The following is a 23,763-nucleotide window of genomic DNA, read 5'->3' on the forward strand; positions in this document are numbered from 1 at the left end:
GAATACTTTTGTTTTAGCTATTGAATGTTAAGCTCTAAAAACCAATCTTTAGCTATAAAGACGTAAGACAAAGTCTATATTTAAAACATGTAAGCTGGTTTCTTCTCATTTCTAGCTCTCTTCCAAGTTCATTTTTCTTACTACATAAAACTAGTGCCTTTTTGATAGGCCAAGTCCCGGGAAGGACAGACATTGCTCTTACCATTCCAACTCTCACTGAGGGTGGAAGAGAAACCCTCTGTCTGTAGTTTCAGGTATATATTTTACAGTCCAGAGATCTTTTATTAACAACTATTATGCCATGAATTCATAGGGAATAAGTTGCAGCAGCTCAGGCTCCTTCCCATTAGTTCTCACAAAGTGTGCTTCTCTGGGTGGAGCAGGCTGGCACTTCAGTTGAACCCAGGTAACTTTCTCTTTTTTTTTTGGAGACGGAATCTCGCTGTCACTAGGCTGGAGTGCAGTGGCGCAATCTCAGCTCACTGCAACTTCTGCCTCCCAGGTTCAAGCGATTCTCCTGCCTCAGCCTCCTGAATAGTTGGGACTACAGGTGTACGCTACCATGTCTAGATAATTGTTGTATTTTTAGTAGAGACAGGGTTTCACCATGTTGGCCAGGATGGTCTCGATCTCTTCACCTTGTAATCTGCCCACCTGAGCCTCCCAAAGTGCTGGAATTACAGGCGTGAGCCACCATCCCTGGCAAACCCAGGTACCTTTCTCTTTGGCTTCTTTTTTTTTCTGATCATTTTCCTCATGCATTTCAGGAAGCTATCTCGGCTCTTAGAGTGCTTAGTGTGCTCAATATGCACATTAATGCTCTTGGCAAGAATCTTGCCCTTGTTTGTTCACAACAGTGCCAACAGCATGCTGAGTAACATTGTAGACTTTTCCAGTTTTGCCATGGTAACACTTGTGGGGCCTTCCTTTTTGAACAGTACCCATTCCCTTGTTGTCTACGATATCACCTTGTAGATTCGCATATACGTGACCAAAGGAACAACTCCATGTTTTCTAAAAGGCCTAGAGAACATATATCGGGTGCCTCTCCTCTTTCCCTTTATGTTCATCATTTTGGCGAATTACTGGAAGATGGGGGTTCCGGCCAAAAGGCTGTATATCTTATATATGTATGTACATCCAATACTTGAAATAATTTTTGTTACAAAGAGCTAGTGTCATCAAATGCTAATTCACAGAATGTGGCCTGAATTTTATTTTACTGATACCATTTATCTTTAACTCTTCTTGATATCCACTTAGAGCATCTCCAAACTGGTATTAGAACCCAACCCTCAGTACTAGTGGAGCTTGAATTCCTTTCCATGGGTCCCATGTTTTTGGCTTGGATACAGAAACTTCTAAGTGGAGCTACAAAGTGAAAATATGAAGCTGAAATTCTAAAAAGCCCTACAGTCAACTCTGTGCAACAATACATCAAATAACCTAGTGTTTTCTATGTGGCTGACCATAGGAACTGAAAGTGCTATTAGAACTGAGGACAATTATAATGGCTTTCTGCTTAGACACATCACATCATGATTTAGAACAGAATAAGGAAGGGAAATAAATCTAAAACAGAATAAGAAAAAAAGAATGTTATCCCTTCTCTCAAAATAAAGTGTGAATGGAGGGCATGGAGTATATTTAGTTTTAGTTAATGCTATAACAGAATACCATAGACTGGTGGTTTATCAACAACAGAAATTTATTTCTCACAATTCTGGAGGCTGGGAAGTCTAAGATCAAGGTGCTTACAGATTTGTTTTCTGCTGAGGACCCACTTCCTGGTTCGTGGATGTTTGTCTTCTCCCTTTCACATGGCAGAAGGGGTGATGGAGCTCTCTGGGTCTCTTTTTATAAGGGCACTAATCCCATTCATGAGGGCTCTTACTCTCCTGACCTATCACTTTCCAAAGGCCCCACCTCCAAATACCATCACATTGGAAATGAGATTTCAACATTAGAATTTTGGGGGCACACAAACATTCAGTCCACTGCAGACCTTAAATAAGAATCTAGGGTAAATTCTAACAAAGAATACATTTGAGTTACAGAGTGAAACATAAGACTTTAAGAAAGAAGGAACAGTGAAAATATTCTTTAGAATGAAAATGATATTTATATACTGAAAATATATCCTTGACAGTAGTCATTGGGTTTGAAGTAAGTATGGTAGCATAATCTCCTAAAAGAACATTTCTGATATAAAAAGGAATTAATATTGTGCAGAAAAGGCATGTTCCACTCTCCCCCAGTCATACCCCAAGTTTGCACTCCTTTGCTATTCCTGCCTTTAACCACTTCTAATTTCTTTTCAATGAAACCACTGAGAAAGTAGGAAACAGAAATGATGGTAGTGAACCAGATATAAAAAAAAACTTCCGATGAAGAACTTAATAAATAACTTTAAAAAGAACGTTTTTATACTCTAGCCATTATCATAGTACTTGGTAAATACAGGTATGTTGGCATCTTTTTCCTTGACCCATCAGAAGTCTTGAAAAATGTGGTCCTCCGGAGTTTCAAAGTGTTTTCTTTATTGAAGAATGAATTTCACTACTAACTTTATTTCTTTCATATTCTACTGGCTATTTTACCAATATAAATTTAGTCTTCATAAATAAAAAAATATGTTTTCATAGCAGCAAGTCTACATCCATTATTGTGAAGTTTGCTTTCAAGGAGATTTGATGTTCCATCATGAATTAAATTATCTGCTCCCAAAGTAACTTCATTTGCAAAATGTCAATAAAGTTCATAGCTCTCTATTAAAATTCGAGCCACTCTGTCATGTAAATACAGTTAGATGGTGAAATCTCACCACCTTCATGGCAGTCATCAAAAACCTTTAAAAAAGAAAAAAAAATTATATTCAAATTAAAGTTTTAAAATATCTAAGACCCAACCACTTATTTAAAGCAAGATTAAAAACAAAACTTTCTAACTGAAAGGGACTAGGACTATATTTAAGAACATATTATGGCCGGACGCGGTGGCTCACGCCTGTAATCCCAGCACTTTGGGAGGCCAAGGTGGGCGGATCACAAGGTCAAGAGATCAAGACCATCCTGGCTAACATGGTGAAACCCCATCTCTACTAAGAATACAAAAATTAGCTGAGCGTGGTGGCAGGCACCTGTAATCCCAGCTACCTGGGAGGCTGAGGCAGGAGAATTGCTTGAACCCAGGATGCGGAGGTTGTAGTGAGCCGAGATCATGCCACTGCACTCCAGCCTGGGCGACAGCAAGACTCCATCTTGGCGGGGAGGTGTGGGGGAAGAACATACTATAATAGGGCCTGCTTTGTGATCATCAAGTTAGGAGTAGTAGAGAGGCTTTTTTTTTTACTGTGGCATTATGATGACCATGCTCACCTGTCCACTGGGCAAAAGGCTATCACCAGGTAACACAGGAATACGGGCAGGGAGACCTATACATATGAATGACTTAATTTTGATTAGCCGATTGTTTCATGTTTAGCTACCTTTTTGTGAAGGGTGCAAAATAGAATTCCTAATATGTTAGCCTTTTGTCTAGGGATTGAAACCAAGGCATAGAGAGCTTAGGCATATAGACAAAGGCTGGTATAATGAAATAAAACACACACAGGCTCATGACTATAAGTGCCATGAGGCCTGGGACAGTGTCTCTGGCTTTCTCTTGTATCCTTAGTGCCTAGAGCATAGAGTTGGCACTTAAAATATTTGGGAACGAATGAAGGAGGAGTGCTGGGGCATGCTGCAGGGGAAAGACATGATCTCTGGGTTTGAATCCCGGGTACTTCTAAACTGTATGCCCCTATGTCTTCCTAAGCCTAAGCTCCCTCAGTTTTAAGGGGAAATAACACCACTAGCTTCAAGAACGTAAGGAGGATTAAATGAGACCACCTATGGAAATCATCAAGGACACATCTGGCCCAAGGTAGGTTCTCAACAAATCTCATTTTCTGCCCTGTTTAGGTGAAATGATTAGCCCTCATCAAAAAGTGTCCATTTCAAGGCCAAGAGCAGAAAACGCAAATATCCTTAATGTGGTTGTTCCAAGAAAGAATGTAAAGCAGGGGGCCGGGTACAGGGGCACATGCCTGTAATCTCAGCACTTTGGGGGGCTGAGGGGATCACCTGAGGTCAGGAGATCGAGACCAGCCTGGCCAACATGGTGAAACCCTGTCTCCACTAAAAATACAAAAAATTAGCTGGGCGTGGTGGCGGGCGCCTATAATCTCAGGTACTCAGGAGGCTGAGGCAGGAGAGTTGCTTGAACCTGGGAGTTGGAGGTTGCAATGAGTCAAGATCGCACCACTGCACTCCAGCCTCGGTGATAGAGTGAGACTCCGTCTCACAAAAAAAAAAAAAAAAAAAAATGTAAAGCAATGATGTGTTCATTAAAGGTCTGTTCATCAAGGTTTCATGGAGGTTTGAATAGCTCTTGGTCAACCCTAAGAGTCTGAGAAAACTGGGGTATGCTTGCTCTGTTTCTTAATGTGGCATTTGCACCCGGGGGCAGTCAAGTATAAAGTGAAGCCACTTTAACTCACCGGGCAGAGTCCACAGGGTGCCCGGACCAAACCCGTGGGAGGGATGATTGGATTGACTGCCCTGTACAGTTTCATGTGTCCGTCTACACTGCCAACTGTGCCTTCTTTTGCAGCAATAATCGTCATCTCCACTTTTCCATCATAAATGAGTGTATTCAGGATGGTTTCAATGTCTTCCATGGATAACTCTACCTAAAAAAGGGATACATCAGAAAGGACACAAATAGGACAGGGAGACATCCACTTGGAGGGTGTTAAAAACAGTAAAGGGTTGCTGGGCGCAGTGGCTCACGCCTGTAATCCCAGCACTTTGGGAGGCCGAGGCAGGTGGATCACTTGAGGTCGGGAGTTCGACACCAGCCTGGCCAACATGGCAAAACCCTGTCTCTACTAAAAATACAAAAATTAGCTGGGTATGGTGGCGGACACTTGTAATCCCACCTACTCGGGAGGCTGAGGCAGGAGAATGGCTTGAACCCGGGAGGCGGAGGTTGCAGTGAGCTGAGATCACACTACTGTACTCCAGCCTGGGCAACAAGAGCCAAACTCCATCTCAAATAAATAAATAAAACAGTAAAGGGTCATAATTCTGCTGTGAAATGGGAGAAACATTATGCTGGGGTGGAGTAATTTAGAGCACAAACAGGAGGAACAATAGTCCAAGTTAGCACAAACCACTGAGATGCCAGGGACAGAACTCTAAGCTCATGTTGAGTTTGACACTTTCTGGTATCTTTACTTCCTAAGTAAAATCTAGAAATCTTATAAAAAATAACATTTCTTTAGCAGGAATTTATTGGAGATTTATAAAATGCTTGAGCAGAAAGGCACTTTAGACATCAAATAGTCCAAGTTCCTAGTTTTTATGAGAAATCTGAGGCCCAAGAAATTAAAGTGACATGTCCAAAATGGCCACTTTGATTTCTTCACTGTGAAAAGCATCAGTGTCCTTAAAAAAAGAATTTCAAAAGGCTAGGGTACAGTGGCACTTTGGGAGGCCAACGCAGAAGGATCACTTGAGTCCAGAAGTTCAAAACCAGCCTGGGCAACAAAATGAGACCCTATCTCCAAAAAAATAAAAAAAGCATCAGTGTCCCAAGCTGAGTATCAGTTCAGATAATGCCCAATGGCAGTGACTGCCTTTGCCTAAGATACAGGACAGTATCTTCCCAAAGTGGATTCTGCAGAATGTTCGTAGCTATCATCTCAAAAAAAAAAACAACAAAAAACAATCTGGGTCAAATACATGTTTGGAATACATTGTATGTGACAAAGAGTAAGTTTTAAAAAATAAGATGAAATTCAGTTCTGACCTTACTGATTCCCAATTCACAGATATATTTCCACACTTCATGTGATGAGGCAAATGAACTATTTCTTTGTATCATTGGGTTCTGTTTGCTTTCTCGTGCTGTTTCTGCCTATAAGGATTGAAACATAAGAAATGTAAGTAAGAATATTGGTGTGTTTTCTGAATACACTTTATACTGAGTCAAACCAACAGCAGAACATATTTAGTTTAGTAAAAATGCCCAATTTCAGGTTTTTAATTCCTATAAAATATGATAGATTAAAATCCTTTGTGAAAAACTTTTTACAAGAGGGTTTGCAGTGATGTTCCCTCAATCAGACCTTACCTTGGACTGTAGGAATTTAAAACACTGTTGGTTAAGCACCTCTACAAATTCAGATTCAAAATCCTGGTCACTGTACCAGGCTCCACCAGTCACAGACCGGTCTGGCTGCAGGTTATAGAGCATATACACCTTCTTTTTTGAGGCCTAGGAAAGAACATGCACAGTTCATGTGTTTATAAGATAATTTCCAAAAACAAAAAGAAAAACACCTATATTTTGGAACAGTTTAAGATGTATAAAATTATTGCAAAGATAGTACACAGAGCTCCTGTATACTCCATGCTGTTTCCCCTATTTTTAACATCTTGGATTAGTGTGGTACACTTGTCACAATTAATGAACTAATATTGATAAATCATTACTAACTAAATGCCATACTTTATTCAGATTTCATTAGTCCTAATGTTCCTTTTCTGCTCCAGGATTCCATCCAGGACATCATACTACATTTAGTCATCTCTCTCAGGCTTCTTTTAGTTGTGACAATTTCTCAAACACCATATTTCTATCACTATGGACTCATGAGTATTTATTTTATACTTTGATTTACATTCAAATACTTCATTGTTATTCCCACATTGGAAGCTTTGGAATGCTTTGGGCATTGGAAGCTTTTTACTTGGTTCCTGTATCCCTTTGATATGCTCCCATCGTGTGTGTGTGTGTGTGTGTGTATTTTAGCACTTTCTTTTTTTCTTCTTTTGGAGACAGGGCCTTGCTCTGTCGCCCAGGCTGGCGTGCAGTGGTGCAATCTCAGTTCACTGCAACCTCTGCCTCCTGGGTTCACGTGATTCTCCTGCCTCAGCCTCCCGAGTAGCTGGGACTACAGGCACACGCCGCCACCATGCCCAGCTAATTTTTGTATTTTTAGTAGAGATGGGGGTGTCAGCATGTTGGCCAGGATGGTCTAGATCTCTTGACCTTGTGATCCTCCCGCCTCGGCCTCCCAAAGTGCTGGGATTACAGGCATGAGCCCCCCCATGTCCAGCTATTTTAGCACTTTCTTACTTTCTAGCACTACAAGATGTCAAGAGCATTTTCTTTTCTTTTTTTTTTTTTTTTTTTGAGACGGAGTTTCACTGTTGCCCAGGCTGGAGTGCAATGGCGCACAACCTCAGCTTACTGCAACCTCCACCTCCCAGGTTCAAGCAATTTTCCTGTCTCAGCCTCCCGAGGAGGTAGGATTACAGGTGCCCGTCACCATGCCCAGCTAATTTTTTTGTATTTTTAGTAGAGATGGGGTTTCACCACGTTGGCCAAGCTGGTCTCTAATTCCTGACCTCAGGTGATCCACCCTCCTTGGCCTCCCAAAGTGCTGGGATTACAGGCCTGAACCACCATGCCCAGCCATCAGGAGCATTTTCTATATGTTTATTTTATTGCATTATAGTATTAGAAACCACGACTTGGGCATTAGATGTGTTCATTGCCATCGGGATGTCATCACTTCTAGGCCTTCTCAGTTGGCAGCACGAGATTTATGTGTGCGTATTAACTCTTGTATATATATAGCTATACTCAATATTTCTAAATATAACCATCTATATTATTTATATTCAATTACATAAGAGTCCATACTGATGTTTTCAAGTCTAATCCATTACTACATGGATCATTCTAACTTCCCTTGTTTGTCTGTAACTGCTCACTTCAACACTGAGGAACCCAAATTTCACTGGGTTGTAAACATGAAGAATTTGGGCCAGGCATGATGGCTTATGCCTGTAATCCCGGCACTTTGGGAGGCTGAGGTGGGCAGATCTTTAAGTCTAGGAGTTCAAGACAGGCCTGGGCAACACAGTAAAACCCTGTCTCTACAAAAATACAAAAATTAGCTGAGCATGGTGGCATGTGCCTATAGTCCCAGCTACTTGGAAGGCTGTGGTGGGAGGATGGCTTAAGCCCAGGAGGTTGATGCTGCAGTGAGCTGTGATTGTGCCACTGCACTCCAGTCTGGGTGACAGAGCCAGACCATGTCTTAAAAAAAAAATTTTTTTTTGGCTAGACTTTGTCCCTTTTTCCTAGGAAGTAACTTCTACATCTTTGGAATTTCCCAATAGGCCTTGTTATTCATGGTGAATCCCTTAGATCACACCTGGGTTTATGCTAACAAGGTGACTCCTGATAGGACTCTAAATAGTTTCAGGATAGGAGTTGTCCATGCTGAAAAGACCAACCACATGATTATGATTAGTGGGTTGCGGCTTTGGGCCATGTGACACCAGTCCAATCTCGGGAGGAGAGAGGAGCTGGAGATTGAATTCACTCACATGACCGAGGATTCAATCAATCATGCCTGTATAATGAAACCCTAATAAAAACTTTGGACAGCAAAGCTTGGGTGGGCTTCCAAATTTGGTTAATGCTTCTGTCATACAAAATAATTTCACCACCCTAGAAATATTTCTCATGCTTCACCTATTCAACTTTCCCTACCATCCCTGCCCTCACCCCTGATCTTTTTAGTCTGTCTAGTTTTGCCTTTTCCAGGATGTCATATAGTTGTAATCATATAGTATGTAGCCTTTTTGGACTGGCTTCTTTTACTTAGCAATATGCATTTAAGATTTACTCATATCTTTTCATGATAGCTTATTTCTTTTTATAACTGAATACTATTCTGGTTTGTTTATCCATTCACTTATTGAAGGATACCTTGGTTGCTTCCAGTTTTTGATTATGAATAAAGCTGCTGATTATGAATAAAGCTGCTATAAATATTCATGTAGTTATGTGGACATAAGTTTTCAAATCAGTTGGGTAAATACTTAAGAGCTTGACCTTTGGACGATGTGGTAAGACTCTGTTTAGTTTTGTAAAAAACTGCCCAGTTTTTTTTACAAAGGGACTGTACCATTTTGCATTCTTAGCAATGTATGAGTGTTCGTCTTGGTCTGTATCTTGTCAGCATATGGTATTACCAATTTTTAGATTTTAGCTATTCTAATAGGTGTGTAGTGGTATCTCGCTACACTAAATTTTATTTTAATTTGCAGTTCTCTAATGAAAAATAATGTAGAGCATCTTTTCATATGCTTATCTGCCATCTGTATGTCTTCTTTGGTGAGGTTCAGATCTTTTGCTCATTTTTAGTTGGATTATTTGTTTTCTTTGTGTGTGTGTGTGTGTGTGTGTGTGTGTGTGTGTGTGTTTTTGAGATGGAGTTTCGCTTTTGTTGCCCAGGCTGGAGTGCAATGGTGCAATCTTGCTCACTGCAACCTCTGCCTCCCGGGTTCAAGCAATTCTCCTGCCTCAGCCTCCCAAGTAGCTGGGATTACAGACATGTGCCACCACGCCTGGATAATTTTGTATTTTTAGTAGAGACAGGGTTTCACCATGTTGGTGAGGCTGGTCTTGAACTCCTGACCTCAGGTGATCCACCCGCCTTGGCCTCCCAAAGTGTTGTTTTCTTATTGCTGAATTTTAGGAGTTCTTTGTATATTTTGGAGACAAGTCCTTTATCAAATATGTGATTTGCAAATATCTTTTAGTGTGTAACTTGTCTTTTCATTCTCTTAACATGTCTTGCAAAGCAGAGGTTTTCAAAAAATTTTGATAAACTCCAACTTATTAACATTTTCTTTCATAGACTACTATTGGAGTTGTAGTCCAAGAATTCATTAACAAAGCCAAGGTCATGTAGATTTTCTATGTTTTCTTCAAAAAGTTTTATAGTTTTGCACTTTACACTGAGATCTAAGATTATTTTAACCCTTAAAAGGACACAGAAGTTCACCAATGGATGAATGAACAAAAGGTGATATAAATCTATACAATGGAATTTTCATTGGCAGTAAGAAGGAATGAAGTATAATATGGATCAATCTTGAAAACATCATGTTAAGTCAAAGTAGTCATACATAAAAGACTACATATTCTATTATTCCATTTATAGGAACTGTCCAGAATAGACAAATCTATAATAAACGCAGAAAATAAATTATTCTTTGTTAGGGCCTGTGGAAAGAGAGGCTGGGAAACAAATACTAGTGGCCACATTTGGGGGTAATGAAAATGTTCTAAAATTAGGACAGCAGTGATGGTTGCACAACTCTTGGATTATAGTAAAAATCAGTGACTGTAAATCCAAAGATTTTACACTTTAAAAGGCTGAATGAATTCTGTGGTATGAATGATGAATTATATTTCAGCAAAGCTGTTATTAAACAAAGATGTAGAAGGAAGACTGACAAAATGAGGCTACATGATAGGGATTTATTATATGATTTTTTCTACCTTTGTATATATTTGAAATTATCCATTAAACAATGTGGAAGGGAAATGCTATTCTGATAAATAAAATCACTAATAAGCATCAAATTCTTATAAGTGATGTTATAATTCTTATAATTCTTGTTTTATTCAAAAATAAAAACTTGAAGCAACATATGTAAGTGGATATTTGAGGAAAGGTCTACTCACTGCCACAGACCTAACAGCTCTGAAATTATAAAATTTGAATTATAGCTTTAATTCTTATGAAATGTGTATTGAAGCAAACTTTATTCTAGGAGAATCTCAGTTCCTCTGATGTCTAAATTAGTGAGGTCAGGGGCAGATGTCCCCGAGGGAGCCAGCTCTGGAGCAGGGGTGGGGCAGGATGAGGAGCAGGAAAAACACATGTGTACTAGAAGAGAAGCTCTACCAAGGCAGGGATCTTTCTACTACTTGTTCATTAATGTATCCCAAGCACTCAGAACAGTGTCTGGCACACAGCAAACACTCTTTGTTGAATGAGAAAGCTAGTATGTCGGGATAAAGTAAATTATCTTACACACCACAAAATCTAGGAAAAATGTTCACAGTTCCAAAGATTCTTCACTGAAGACAGTAAAGTAGTTTTAGATTTTTGAGTGGGTGAGACACCAAGAACTAACTGTGTAGGGACAAGTCTAAGCAGTATCTCCAAACCAATCCAACATGAGCTAAATTGTTAAGTCTTTTATGACCAGCTGTTCTAAATCATGACATAACTTCAAGAATAAAAACTTGAAGCAACATATGTAAGTGGATATTTGAGGAAAGGACTACTCACTGCTACAGACTTAACAGCTTTGATAAGCTTTTTACTTTCCAGATTCTTCAGAATTTTGTTGATTTCTGTTAATGGCAAATTACTTTTATAGCGGATATCTCTGCTCCATATTCCTATGAGAAAGTAAAGAAAAATAAGTTGAACTATGGTTTTCATGGATTTTTAATGTTATTCCTCTAACTTGTATATTATTCCAAAGCTAGCAGTATAAAGCTAACAGTAAAAATGAAATGACTTAGAGGTAAGAACCTTGGCTAAAGTAGCAAAAGTATGCTAAACAATAAGTCTAATGCTTTGTAAGACTTATTATAATGATTTATAATTTCTAACTAGAAATTTCTTGGAATCCCAGTGTGGCAAACTTTTAAAAAATTTATGGAAAGGGCTGGGCATGGTGGCTCATGCCTGTAATCCCAGCACTTAGGGAGGCCGAGGCAGGTGGGTCACCTGAACTCAGGAGTTTGAGACCAGCCTGGCCAACATGGTAAAACTCTGTCCCTACTGAAAATACAAAAATAATTAGCCAGGCCTGGAAGCGTGCACCTGTAGTCCTAGCTACTTGGGAGGCTGAGGCATGAGACTCGTTTGAACCCGGGAGGCGGAGGTTGCACTGAGCCAAGATCGCACCATTGCACTCCAGCCTGGGCAATAGAGCAAGACTCCACCTCAAAAAAAAGAAAAGAAAATTATTAAAAGGACGTTTTTACAATGGAAGGAAAAATCACGGATGCAATGGCATTATATCATCTGTACCCTTATCTCTATTTTCTGATATTTTCATTTTAGATTGTAAATGTGAAATACAAACTTAAATTTGGGTCAAGGTCAACTGCCATCCTCAAGTGGGACAAAAACACTCTTTAGATGAGTGTCTGCATGCATGTAATCCATTATTTATACAACATTGTATTTGTGAGATGGAAAAAGGAAGCCTAGAGTTCTTATGGCTGCTAAAAGCCCTGTGTGAGAAGCAATGATTTCTTTTTCAAAGAAGGAAATAAGTGTTATATATGGAAAGGGAATTATGTAAATATTTTGCTTTATTTTCTTCTCAATGTAATGGCATATAAGATAGGAAGATTAAAAAATTATGCAGAATGGCTTTCTCATAGGACTATTTTTGAAAATGTTAATTTTAATAAATATAAGAATTAGTTATGTAATTTCAGATTACATCTCAATTTTTCCAGCTAATATCAATGACTCAAGTAGATCCCAAATTATTATAACTTAGGATTGCAATTTAGATACAGTTCTTCAAGGGGGTAAAAGAGGAACTATAGCTGCTGAGGGACATCCGTTAAGACACTGCTACACGACACTGGTTTTCCTTTTGGTCCTTGCAAAAACGAGAGGTGTTAGCATCCACGATTTATAGATAAGATAAAGAAACTGAAGCTCACAAAGTTTAAGTAACTTGTCCATGGTCATATAGCTAGAAGGTACAGATTTTGTTTAAAAAAAACTTAAATTTTATTTATTTTGAATAGATAATACATTCATGTGGCTCAGAATTCAGAAGTCTTTTTCCATCCCTGGCCACAGCCCTCTAGTTCTTGTCTCTTTCAAGGCAACAATGGCCTTACTCTTGGGTGTCCTTCAAGCACATGCATGTTATATTTGTATGTTCTATTCCCTTCCTCAATATACTCTGTCCACTGAGTTCTACCCTGGGAAGCTGAGATCTGGATTCCTATATCTAGTTCCAAAGGCAATGTTTTTTTCTGCTTCATCTTTCACATGCTTACCTTTATGTCCTGCATCCTCTATGATTTGATATACTAGTTTTTCTTGGTTATCGTGGCAATGTTTTTTTCTGCTTCATCTTTCACATGCTTACCTTTATTTCCTGCATCCTCTATGATTTGATATACTAGTTTTTCTTGGTTATCGGATCCCTTCATTTTACTGTAGTGGAATAAAGTAAAATTAGTAAGGTAAAGACTATAGAATAATCTAATAATCTACATCACTACTTAAACAAAATTAGCAGACAAGGTCACCGCAGTGACATATTTACCAAAAGAAAGGCTTACCTTAAAAAGAATGAGACAGAGCTGTGTGTACCAACATGAAAAGATGTCCAAGATACAGTAAGTGAAAAAAACAAGTTGCAAAACAGAATGGATAGCATGATTCCATTTTTGTTAAAAAAAAAAAAGAGAAAGATTATATATAAATATATAATCATCTATGTGTATTTATATATAGCTAGAAGAAAGGCTATATACTAAATTATTAAGAGCCATTACCTCTGGGAAATGGAATATATCATAGGAGGCAGGGATGATACACAGGACAGGTTTATGTAATTCTGTATTAGCTTTATTCCCAACACATACTTTTGCAATAATAAACATTTTCTTAAAATTAAAAAAACAAGTACTTACCCAGCATTCTGAGAGTCCTTTATTCTATATAAAAGGCCCGTATTGCTCCTTAAGAGATCCAACTGACCCTAGTTTTTAAGACAGTAGAAAACAGGAGTCAGTTATTTTGGAGATATGTTAAATCAAATGACAAATGTTGATGCATTCTTTAACATTCTTAATTTTTCAAAACCTGCTCTTTAATCTCAAAATTTTTCAAAATATCACTAACAATTTCCTGTAGGCTAGATCTTGGCTTGGTTATATGATCAATGCATAAAGAAGTTTTAAAAAGCAGCTTAACAATGTATGTTCAAAATCAATATAAATCCAAATTACATATATAAAATAAATAAAAATATAATTTATATAAATAAAAAGTTGAAATAAAGACTAAATAGGCATATTCTGTTGCACAGTGAAAAATAAAATTTATAAAGTTAATGGCTGGGTGTGGTGGCTCACACCTGTAATCTCAGCACTTTGGGAGGCCAAGGCAGGTGGTCCATTTGAGGTCAAGAGTTTGAGACCAGCCTGGCTAACATAGCAAAACCCTGTCTCTACTAAAAATACAAAAATTAGTCAGGTGCAGTGGCATGCGCCTGTAGTCCCGGCTACATGGGAGGCTGAGCTGAGATCGCACCACTGCACTCCAGCCTGGGCGACAGAGCAAGACTCCATCTTGAAAAGCAAAAAACAAAACAAAAAACAAAAAAAGTTAATAGTGACATTTACTGAAGTCAGCCAATGAATAAAAGGACTAGAGTAGTATTGTTTTTATATAGCAAATCAAAAGTAAAATAAAGTATGTCTGTCATGCTCCTGAATTTCCTTGGGTCCGAACTTAAGAGAACCCAGATAATTATACCACTAGGCTCTGGAAGTACTGGAAAGCCACAGTTGAGAGGGACGCTATTCCCTTGTTTATTTATTTATCTATTTAGAGACAGAGTCTCACTCTGTCACCCAGGCTGGTGTGCCGTGGCACAATCTCGGCTCACTGCAACCTCTGCCTCCCGGGTTCATGTGATTCTCGTGCCTCAGCCTCCCGAGTAGCTGGGATTACAGGTGCGTGCCACCACACCTGGCTAATTTTTTATTTTGGTAGAGATAGGGTTATGCCATGTTGGCCAGGCTGATCTTGAACTCCTGGCCTCAAGTGATCCGCCTACCTCGGCCTCCCAAAGTGCTGGGATTACTGGCATGAGCCACTGTGCCCGGCCCATTCCCTTGTTTTAAAACAGATACTCATGACTTGGAAATGGATTTACATACTGAATGAACAGTGACACACTCCTTCTGTTCCCTGACCCCACGAAGTGGCAAAGTAGGACTACAAGGCCCAATCCAGAGGCTCTGGTCATTTATCCAGCTTATGAATATTTACTGAATACTTGTCCTGTGCCAGGTGTTAATGATAGGTGTTTGGGGGAACAACATTAATTCTAAAAGGGAAACACAGAGCTGACTTCAATACCCATCTGGTTGGCATTAAGATAGAGGTAAGTAAAGCCACCCTGAACTCCCAGATTGGGTACTCGGAGAACAGGCTGTGGCCCAACCTTGGGGGGGTTCAGTGACTTCCTGGAGGCAATGGCAGAGTTGAGTACTAATGAGTTAGTCATCCGTAAAGAATAAGAAGAACCTTCTAAGCAGGGGAACAACATGAGTCCTGAGGCATGAAACAGCATGATACAGCAGGAAACCAAAAACAATCTGCTCCTCCTGAAACCTAACTTTTGAAGTAGAGTGGTGGAGATGAGGCTGGTGAGCAGTACAGGGACTCAGTGTGGTAAACCCAGGAGTTTGAACTTGAATCTCCAGTATAAACAAATTGCAGGTGGTAGAGTGCCTTGGTCAGACCTGCATTTAAGACAGATCAGGGGCCAGGCGCAGTGGCTCATGACTGTAATCCCAAATCAGGCTGGCTTCTCTGAGACAGATGGAGTCATGGAAACCAGTTAAGATGCTACTGCAGCTGTCCAGGTAAAAGCCATGAGCCTGAACATGATGCAGTACCAGGGATAGAAATGGAGGGGGTGTGGACAGCAAATTTAAGAACTGTTTTTAAGAGCTAAAATCAGAAACATTACATGATTTATTAATAATCACTCCCTTTCTTAATATCCTTTGATAGCTCTACTACTGCCTACATACAACCTATAGCCAATAGGACTCGCAGTGGGTGGGTGGTGGCAGAGGTGGTAAAAGAGAGGTGCTGAAGATGATTTTCAGTCAGAAGGAAAGAGCTGAGAGGGCGATGAGAGGAAAAAAAGAACTTTTTCCACTGCTACAACCAACCAGAATCCCTTCCTCTGTCTTTCCCAGAGCTGAAGACCTTCATCACAGTGAAATAACTAGAAATCAGCAACATTCCTTTGTCCTTGGGCTAGAACAGGGGTGAGCAATCTGCTCCGCAGCTTGTTTTTATAACTAAAGTTTTGTTGGAACGTGGCTGTAGCCATTTGTTTATGTATCATCGTCCATGGCTGCTGCTTCCTAAAATGACAGAGTAGTTGTGATAGAAATCATATGGCTCACAAAGCCTAAAACATATACTGTCTGGCACTTTATAGAAAAAGTTTGCCAACTCCTGAGCTAGGAAATTGATGGGAAAGGTTTAAGAAAAGATTCATCAGACCCCAAATCTCCACATCCAGAGCCCTTGGAAATCCAACGAGATTAGTAGACTTAAAAAACAAATCAGTCATTCAGATGAGGCCTTGGCGTAGGACTCTTTAACCTAACTGCTACTAAAGCCAAACTGAAATGCTCTAAGGAAAAGGATGTTTTGATGATGAGGCAAAGTAAGGAAAGATTAAGTGCATCAGGCACCACTAGGTGGGTTTTTAGACAGTCTTGCTTGTTTGTTTCTGGACAGCTGGAGAATGGCTTCACTGATAAATTCCATGCAATGTCACTGGAGGCTAAGGCTGCATTTCCTCCCCAAGGCCCAACATTCTTCATTCAACTGGACTCATTCTTGCTTCCTGAAATGCTCAGAGTGACAATGTGGAGAATGAAACCCTGATAACTGGGCTCTGTGACAACTCATAGGAAAATCAGGGGGTTGAGGGGGGTGGTATATTTTATAGGACATGGCCCAACACCAGCAGTAGGAAGCAAACAGAAGGTGAGAACAGACTAGGCCTATGTATGGCAGTGGCAATTAATAAATACAACAGTTATAACATAATGCATTTATTTCATTTGTCTTATAATGCATAATTATTTCTTTTTTTTTTAATCCAAAATGCGTTGAGATGGTTTCCCACTCATCTTGATTCAGAGTGCTTTCAGTGCTGCTTCCTCCTGAAGGAACATCCTTCTGTAAGCCTTGCTTTTGCTCCTGTAGGCTGGCAGAGGACAGTGGAGCAGCCAACACACAAAACTACCATTTGTGCATAGCTAAAGACCGTGGTGATTTTATAGCATCCTGGGCATTTCACATCCATGAAGTAGGAATTGGGGCTCTGCACCAGGCGTTTCTTCTTGTGTTTCCTCTTCTCCTCTTCTGGAGAGGGATGAAGGAGATCCTTTGCGAGAGGCATGTTCTCGTGTGGGTAGGTCGTCACCGCCGGAAAGCTATTTCTTGTTTTTTCAATTCAGGTAGTTCGAGCTGTTTCCTGGTTTAGAGTCTTATCAGTCAAACCCAACACACTTTCTCGTTTTATGACTGCTGTATTAGGGTTCTCCAGAGAAACAGAACCAATAGGATACATCTCCCTCTTGAAGGATTCATCAGAAGGTATTTGCTCCATGATTATGGAGGCTGAGGAGTCCCATCATCTGCCCTCTGCAAGCTGGAGACCCAGGAAAGTTGGTGTTGGAGATCAAAGGGCTGAGAGCAGAGAGCTGATGGTGTAGATGCCAGTCCAAGTCTGAAGGTCTGAGAACCAGGAGTGCGGAGGGCACAAGATTCATAGCCCAGGTCAAGATTGAATTCAAAGAGTGAATTCAATCTTCCTCTGCCACTTTGTTCTATTTAGGCCCTGAATGGATTGGATGATGCTCACCCACACTGGACCCATATCTACTTTACTCGGTTCACCAATTCAAAATGCTAACCTCTTAGAAACACCCACACAGACACTCCAATAAAATGTTTAACTAGATATCTAGGAATCCTGTATCTTAGTCAAGCTGACATGAAATTTACCATCACAACTACATAATAAAAACAGGTGCTAATCAGCATATCAGTAATTATGCAAAATAGTTAGATTCGCCTTACCATAGACAACAACCTATTGATGGCTACTGCCCGCTGCTGGGCTTCTATATGAGGCATTTCATTCTGAATTACTTGGTCTGTGATTCCATGAGGGAACTGGTGACATAATTCTATAATCCTAGAAACAAAGATATTAACGTTATCCTTCATGGTTACCTGTTTCAAGAGACAGTCGGGGTAAAAATACAAGTAGAATAGTTTGAAATTGTGCCCTTTTCACATTTGGCAGACAATCTGGGTTTCCGTGATGGTTTTGGATCAAAGCATGTTAGAAATTGAAGAAGATTATTTCTAAATACATGTTTACAGTATTATTGTTATTTAAGAAGAATATTTCTTTTTCTCACTAATAAGAACTTTAAATTACAGCAAAAGTCTAATTAAATCACAGAAAAAATACTAAAGCTGAGACTTCAGTTTTCTCAGGTGTAATAAGCATGACAAAGTTAAGCCATAAATGTGCAAGCAGGAGGCAAATGCAGATGTTTCTGGTGGGAAGCCAAAATTTGTTATGACAATTCACCATAATGGGGCCTGTTTTTGGAATTATATCTACCAAACAAAAAAAGTCAAAATCTTCACCTAGTCAACATCAACAAATGTATTATTCCTAACAGTTTGAGAAAGTTGGGTCTTTTAAAACTACGTGATAATTAAGAGTGGCAGTGCCTCGGTAAAGAATATAAAAGTGGGCCGGGCGCGGTGGCTCACGCCTGTAATCCCAGCACTTTGGGAGGCCGAGGCGGGCGGATCACGAGGTCAGAAGGGACCATCCCAGACAACATGGTGAAACCCCGTCTCTACTAAAACACAAAAAATTAGCCGGCCGTGGTGGCGCGAGCATGTAGTCCCAGCTACTCGGGAGGCTAAGGCAGGGGAATCGCTTGAACCCGGGAGGCGGAGGTTGCAGTGAACCGAGATTGCGCCACTGCACTCCAGCCTGGCGTCAGAGCGAGACTCCGTCTCAAAAATAAACAAACAAACAAATAAAAATAAAAGTGGCAGAGGCTTTGGGTGTCCTAAAAGTCTTGAGTTCAATACTGCACTGAAACCACCTGGCTTAATGTTACTTCGTAATCACCAACTGCGTCCTAACTCCGCCTAAACGTTTTGTCATAGACGTTCCCTTAGTGACAAGAGCGATCCTGGATCACAACACGCATTCACAAGTGTTCTACGGGGAAGGAAAGCCTAGGGTCTCCTCTCAAAGCACTGATCACGTCAAAGTAGGAAGGCAGTGCATCATCACAACTTCCCCAAAAGTATCAGGGCAAAGCCAGCCAGCTACACAAAGTTGCAAGTTGTCAAACCCATTTTGAACTTCTTGAGTTCTGCTCTCCCAGGATGGGAAGGAAAAGTGGGTCCAGAACCCCGCAATCGTTTTCCCGCGTGCTCACCCAACCCGCTCCGGCCACTCCCAAGGGATCCGGGAGAAGGGGTCCGGCTGCCCAAATGACTGGGTGCCTGATGCAGTCCCAAGCCGGAGCCTCACTGGTTTACCTGTTTTCTATTTCGACCGGATCTGCGTCTGGCGGCTGCACCTTCACCTTCACCTCCGCCATGACGGCGCAGTTCCTGACGCCTATGGGGAAAGATGCACAAAGCAGCCCCGTAGCAAGTCGGGGAACCCGGGGAACCAGTAGGGGATAGCGCTCTGCCGAGGGCGAGGGGCCTTCTTCCTTGTGTCGCAGCCGGTCCTTCCTTGCCTTTCGGCGGGAGGTGGCCAAGCCGCGCCTGCTCCGGCCCACTTACAGGCGCCGCTACAGCTTCTTATTCTTGTTTTCCAGAATGTCAATGCCCATCGGACGCACAAGCCTGGTTCCTTCATTCTGAGTTAGGAAACCAACTTTTAGCACTTGGCAACTCTGTGAAGGAATATTCTTGGATGCCTATGGGATAACACTGGGAAAGGAACTCCAGGCGGGTACCAGGCTCCCTGCGGAGCGGCAGGGGCCGGCCTAGTTGCTAAGAAGCTGCGTTTCCACCAATCATCTGCCCAGCTCTCAGTGGGCGGGGCGCGGCTCGCAGCGCCTGTGGTAACCCGGGCGGCTGCGAAGGAGGAGGCAAGAGGCGGTGAGAGGCCGGCGACTGGGTTGGTAGCGGCAGAGATGCATTAGGGGTCCCGATCCCGCGCTCCGCGGTTAGAGGAAGAGGAGGGCGGCTAGAAGAGGGGAAGAGCTTCTCTTACTCCAGCTGAAGGGATGCAGGTGTCCTTGGCAGCCCCTGATGGGCGGGGACAACCAAACGGAGTTCCGGATCTGGGCCGCGAGGGGACGGTCCACGTTGGGAGAGTTGAGGGGTCTGCGGATCCTGTTGACTGCACGTTGCCATTTGGGCCTGGCGGATCCGCCTTTTTCTTGATTCCCTTTGCGTGGGGCCCACTGGCCACCCCAGCTTCCTAAGGGCATATGTTAGTTGACCCTCGCGAATTACTTCCTCTCCTACATATTTTTTATTTAGAGTTTTTCAGCTATTTTTATTTATTTATTTATTTATTTATTTATTTTATTATTATTATTTTTTGAGACGGAGTCTCGCTCTGTCGCCCAGGCTGGAGTGCAGTGGCGCGATCTCGGCTCACTGCAAGCTCCGCCTCCCGGGTTCACGCCATTCTCCCGCCTCAGCCTCTCCCAGTAGCTGGGACTACAGGCGCCCGCCACCACGCCCGGCTAATTTTTTGTATTTTTTAGCAGAGACGGGGTTTCACCGTGGTCTCGATCTCCTGACCTCGTGATCCGCCCGCCTCGGCCTCCCAAAGTGCTGGGATTACAAGCGTGAGCCACTGCGCCCGGCCAACTATTTTTATTTTATCTGCCTTTCACTTGAATGGAAATGCGACCATGGGCAAGTCTCAAGTCCAGCCACACTCCCGTAGGAGCTATTGTTGTGCTGTCAGTGTCTGTAGTTTATATTCTTGGCCCTCGATCCGGAACTATCCAACAAGGCATTAAGTTCACCCCTTAAATTTAGGTACCCCACTTTTGAGAATACAGTCTGTGACAAAGCTCAAACTGCAGACATGTTCAGATCAGCATTATTAGAACTGCAACAGGCAAAACTAAAAAGAAACTAGAAATAGCCTAAATGCCCAGCCACAAATGGATAAATAAGTACATGGAAAACTAAATAATACAGTGAGAATGCAAGAAGTAGACTATAAAAATGGAATGAATATGTAGATTATAATTGGGCAAAATCTATGGATTCTTAATGAAATTTGAAAAGGCAATACAGAGATGTAAATGGTTGTCGTGTTAAGGTGAGCATTTTTTCCCCCTGAAACCTTCTGTGCATTAAAAATTATGACAACCTTCCTCCCCACCCTCACCTCCAAAAAGACCAGTAAGGCTTTCATACTGGTAGTTAATTATTAATACCAGGATTTATAAATACAGTAGATGGAATGGGAGGCTTGTGTTTATTGGTCACTGTTTATATTCTTGCAAACTTCCTTTCCACTGAGAAGTAGTACTCTGCAGTCCTTCTAAAGTGTTTTTGCAGCTTTCAAATACTAGAACTGCTCTGGTAATAATGGCAAGGCTGTGAACCCGGAGCTTTCCCAAAAAAGTTAGCTCTAACTAACATTTTGTGGTACACACAGAATTATTTCTGTTCCCCTTGTATGATGACTTGCCCTGAAGCCAAGAGAGCTGACACACACCAGAGGCAGGAAAAGGCGATAATGATTTAGAGGGAACTCAAGTCAGAGCATTAGTGATAGTCTCTGTTTTGCCTTACTCATTTAATTTGCCCTTTTAAAGTAACTCCTTTCCCCCATCTCATTCATTCATGCTCTTTTCTCAGAAGTGAGGTATTTAGATAATCGAAACCCCACACAAGACCTCAACAGCAAATACAGCTGAAATGTAATTATTATTTCAATTAAAAAGGGAATAATATTTGTAGTGCCATGTTAACAGTATTCTCTCGTTTTAACTAGTTTTGCTGCATTTAAATTAAGTGCTGCTCTTCAGCTTTTGTGTACAGCTATAAGTGCACACTGGAATTTATATATATATATGGAGAGAAAATGACTGCTGGTTCAGTGTGTGTCCCTCAGATCATACCACTACGAGTGCCTCAGCCTGGAAAAGCTAACCATGAAATTGATAACAATACGCTTTTGGAAATGAAATCAGGTAAGAATCACATATGTTTGAAATTGTTTAAAATAACATTGTCATATTTCTTGTGTTATCTGGTTGCTGGTTTATCTCTTTGCCTGCTTTCTCACTCTTTGCTTAGCTTTTTGGGAAATTTGTAAAACTTCTAAAATTTGAGACAGTGCTGTACATTGATGGTTTATAGAGTGGTATACATTTAGATTAAAATGGTTAGCTTTGACCAACCTTTCATTTGTATAGTTTCGGCAATGTCTTGACTTACCTTAGCCAAGGTAAGATGTCCCGGTGCTGGCCGGGCGCGGTGGTTCACACCAGTAATCCCAGAACTTTGGCAGGCTGAGGCAGGCGGATCACTTGAGGTCAGGAGTTCAAGACCGGCCTGGCCAACATGGCAAAACTCTGTCTTACTAAAAATACAAAAATTAGCTAGACATGGTGGTGGGCACCTGTAATCCTAGCAACTCAGGAGGTTGAGGCAGGAGAATTGCTTGAACCCGGGCAGTGGAGGTTGCAGTGAGCCGAGATTGTGCCACTGCACTCCAGCCTAGGCAACAGAGCAAGACTCCGTCTCAAAAAAAAAAAAAAAAAAAGTCCCAGTGCTTCCCCAAACTTTTCCAATATGCTTATTATTTAGCTGGTATAATAAATTTGACCTACTAATACAGGCTTTCCAGTCAGACAGGTTGGAGACTTAATCCCTGCCTTGACAACTTGTAGTGGCCTTGGGTACATTACTTGGCCTTTTTGAGTCTCAGTTTCCTCACTGTAAGACAGGAATAATAATATCTACTTCTTAGAGCCATTGCGAGGATAAATAGGTTCGTGTATGTATGAGGTGCACAGGGTTTGGCATATAGTAATGCAAAAATAAATCTCAACTGTAACTACAGAAATAAAGCAGTGAGGGCCAGACCTGGTGGCTCATGTGTGTAATCCCAGCACTTTGGGAAGCCGAGGCAGGTGGATCACCTGAGGTCAGGAGCTCGAGACCAGGCTGATCAAAATGCTGAAACCCTGTCTCTACTAAAAATACAAGATTAGCCAGGCATGGTGGCCAATGCCTGTAATCCCAGCTACTCGGGAGGCTGAGGCAGGAGAATTGCTTGAACCCAGGAGGCAGAGGTTGCAGTGAGCCAAGATCGCGCCACTGTACTCCAGCCTGGGTGACAGAGCAAGACTCCACCTGAAAAAAAAAAAAAAGAAGAAATAAAGCAGTGAATGTATATCCTGCTAATATTTATTCTTCAAATTCTTAAATATTTGTGTATATGTACACACACACATATATATACATACACATATATAATTAACATAAGGAAAGTTTTACAGGTAAAACGTGAACAAATATATGTGTAAAAAAGACTTTGAAATCCCAATTTTTGCCTTTTTTTATCAATTATATATTTTAATAACTGAAATGTATACAAGCTATCTGCATTTATGATATGACCCCTGTGCTGCTTAGACCAAGAGTTCTAACTAAGCATATGTATTATTATCTGTGTTCTCCTTTAGCTTAAAAGCTGATACAATTTTTTAAACTGTCAAACCACATTAAACATTTTAATATATGTACCCATAATTCTTAGAAGAAGTTGGGTGACTATTGACAAAAGATGATATGAATGGTAGGGTATCAAAATTCCCTAATAAGTAAATATCAAATAAATAAATAGTTTTCACAATTCAGTAACAAAAAGAACAGTAACCAAAAGAAAAATGGGCAAAGGATATGAAAAGACCTTTTTTTGTTTTTTCTTTTACAACTTTTATTTTAGGATCGGGGGTACATGTGCAGGTTTCCTACCTGGGTATATTGTGTGG

General features: G+C 40.9%; 3 protein-coding genes across 8 annotated transcripts in view; 1 reads left to right on the forward strand and 2 right to left on the reverse strand.

Annotated features, from left to right (window-relative positions):
* Window positions 1-1,690: 1,690 nt before the first annotated feature.
* Window positions 1,691-19,593, reverse strand: POLR3F (RNA polymerase III subunit F). Of its 2 annotated transcripts, XM_012512248.2 has the most exons (10): window positions 19,316-19,532; window positions 17,816-17,933; window positions 13,603-13,670; window positions 13,249-13,269; window positions 13,053-13,120; window positions 11,213-11,325; window positions 6,178-6,321; window positions 5,854-5,961; window positions 4,541-4,732; window positions 1,691-2,849 (listed from the first exon to the last, which is right to left on the reverse strand). In XM_012512248.2, exons 1-10 carry the CDS (start codon window positions 19,375-19,377, stop codon window positions 2,772-2,774), a joined length of 972 nt encoding a protein of 323 aa, XP_012367702.1. In that variant the 5' UTR covers window positions 19,378-19,532; the 3' UTR covers window positions 1,691-2,771. The 2 variants fall into 2 exon arrangements, with proteins under 2 accessions (XP_012367702.1, XP_003268274.1); XM_003268226.4 differs by lacking the exon at window positions 13,249-13,269 and having other exon boundaries at window positions 19,316-19,593.
* Window positions 16,878-17,389, reverse strand: LOC100586282 (40S ribosomal protein S27-like). The gene has a single exon (XM_012512250.2). The coding sequence runs from the start codon at window positions 17,130-17,132 to the stop codon at window positions 16,878-16,880; it is 255 nt and encodes an 84-aa protein (XP_012367704.1). The 5' UTR covers window positions 17,133-17,389.
* Window positions 19,594-19,863: 270 nt separating the features above from the next.
* The window catches only part of DZANK1 (double zinc ribbon and ankyrin repeat domains 1), an 82,934-nt gene continuing 79,034 nt past the window's right edge, over window positions 19,864-23,763 (forward strand). For 2 of the 5 annotated variants that reach the window (XM_030826047.1, XM_030826046.1), the window contains exon 1: window positions 20,556-21,954. In XM_030826047.1, the coding sequence (XP_030681907.1) occupies window positions 21,846-21,954 (109 nt within the window). In that variant the 5' untranslated portion in view covers window positions 20,556-21,845. Of the gene's footprint in view, window positions 19,889-20,555; window positions 21,955-23,763 lie in introns of those variants that run through there. The other 3 variants (XM_030826043.1, XM_030826045.1, XM_030826044.1) reach the window with 3 other exon arrangements.

This window comes from Nomascus leucogenys, chromosome 13 (genome assembly GCF_006542625.1).
Source record: "Nomascus leucogenys isolate Asia chromosome 13, Asia_NLE_v1, whole genome shotgun sequence".
Taxonomy (NCBI): Eukaryota; Metazoa; Chordata; class Mammalia; order Primates; family Hylobatidae; genus Nomascus; species Nomascus leucogenys.

Excerpts from the sequence above, each read along its gene's own strand:
- LOC100586282 (XM_012512250.2), bottom strand. The coding sequence starts at position 17,132 with ATGCCTCTCGCAAAGGATCTCCTTCATCCCTCTCCAGAAGAGGAGAAG.
- POLR3F (XM_012512248.2), bottom strand. The coding sequence starts at position 19,377 with ATGGCGGAGGTGAAGGTGAAGGTGCAGCCGCCAGACGCAGATCCGGTC. Across the intron at positions 17,934-19,315 it reads CCGGTCGAAATAGAAAACAG|GATTATAGAATTATGTCACC; the intron begins GTAAACCAGTGA and ends CTTTGTTTCTAG. Across the intron at positions 13,121-13,248 it reads TCTGTCTCATTCTTTTTAAG|TAAAATGAAGGGATCCGATA; the intron begins GTAAGCCTTTCT and ends ATTCCACTACAG.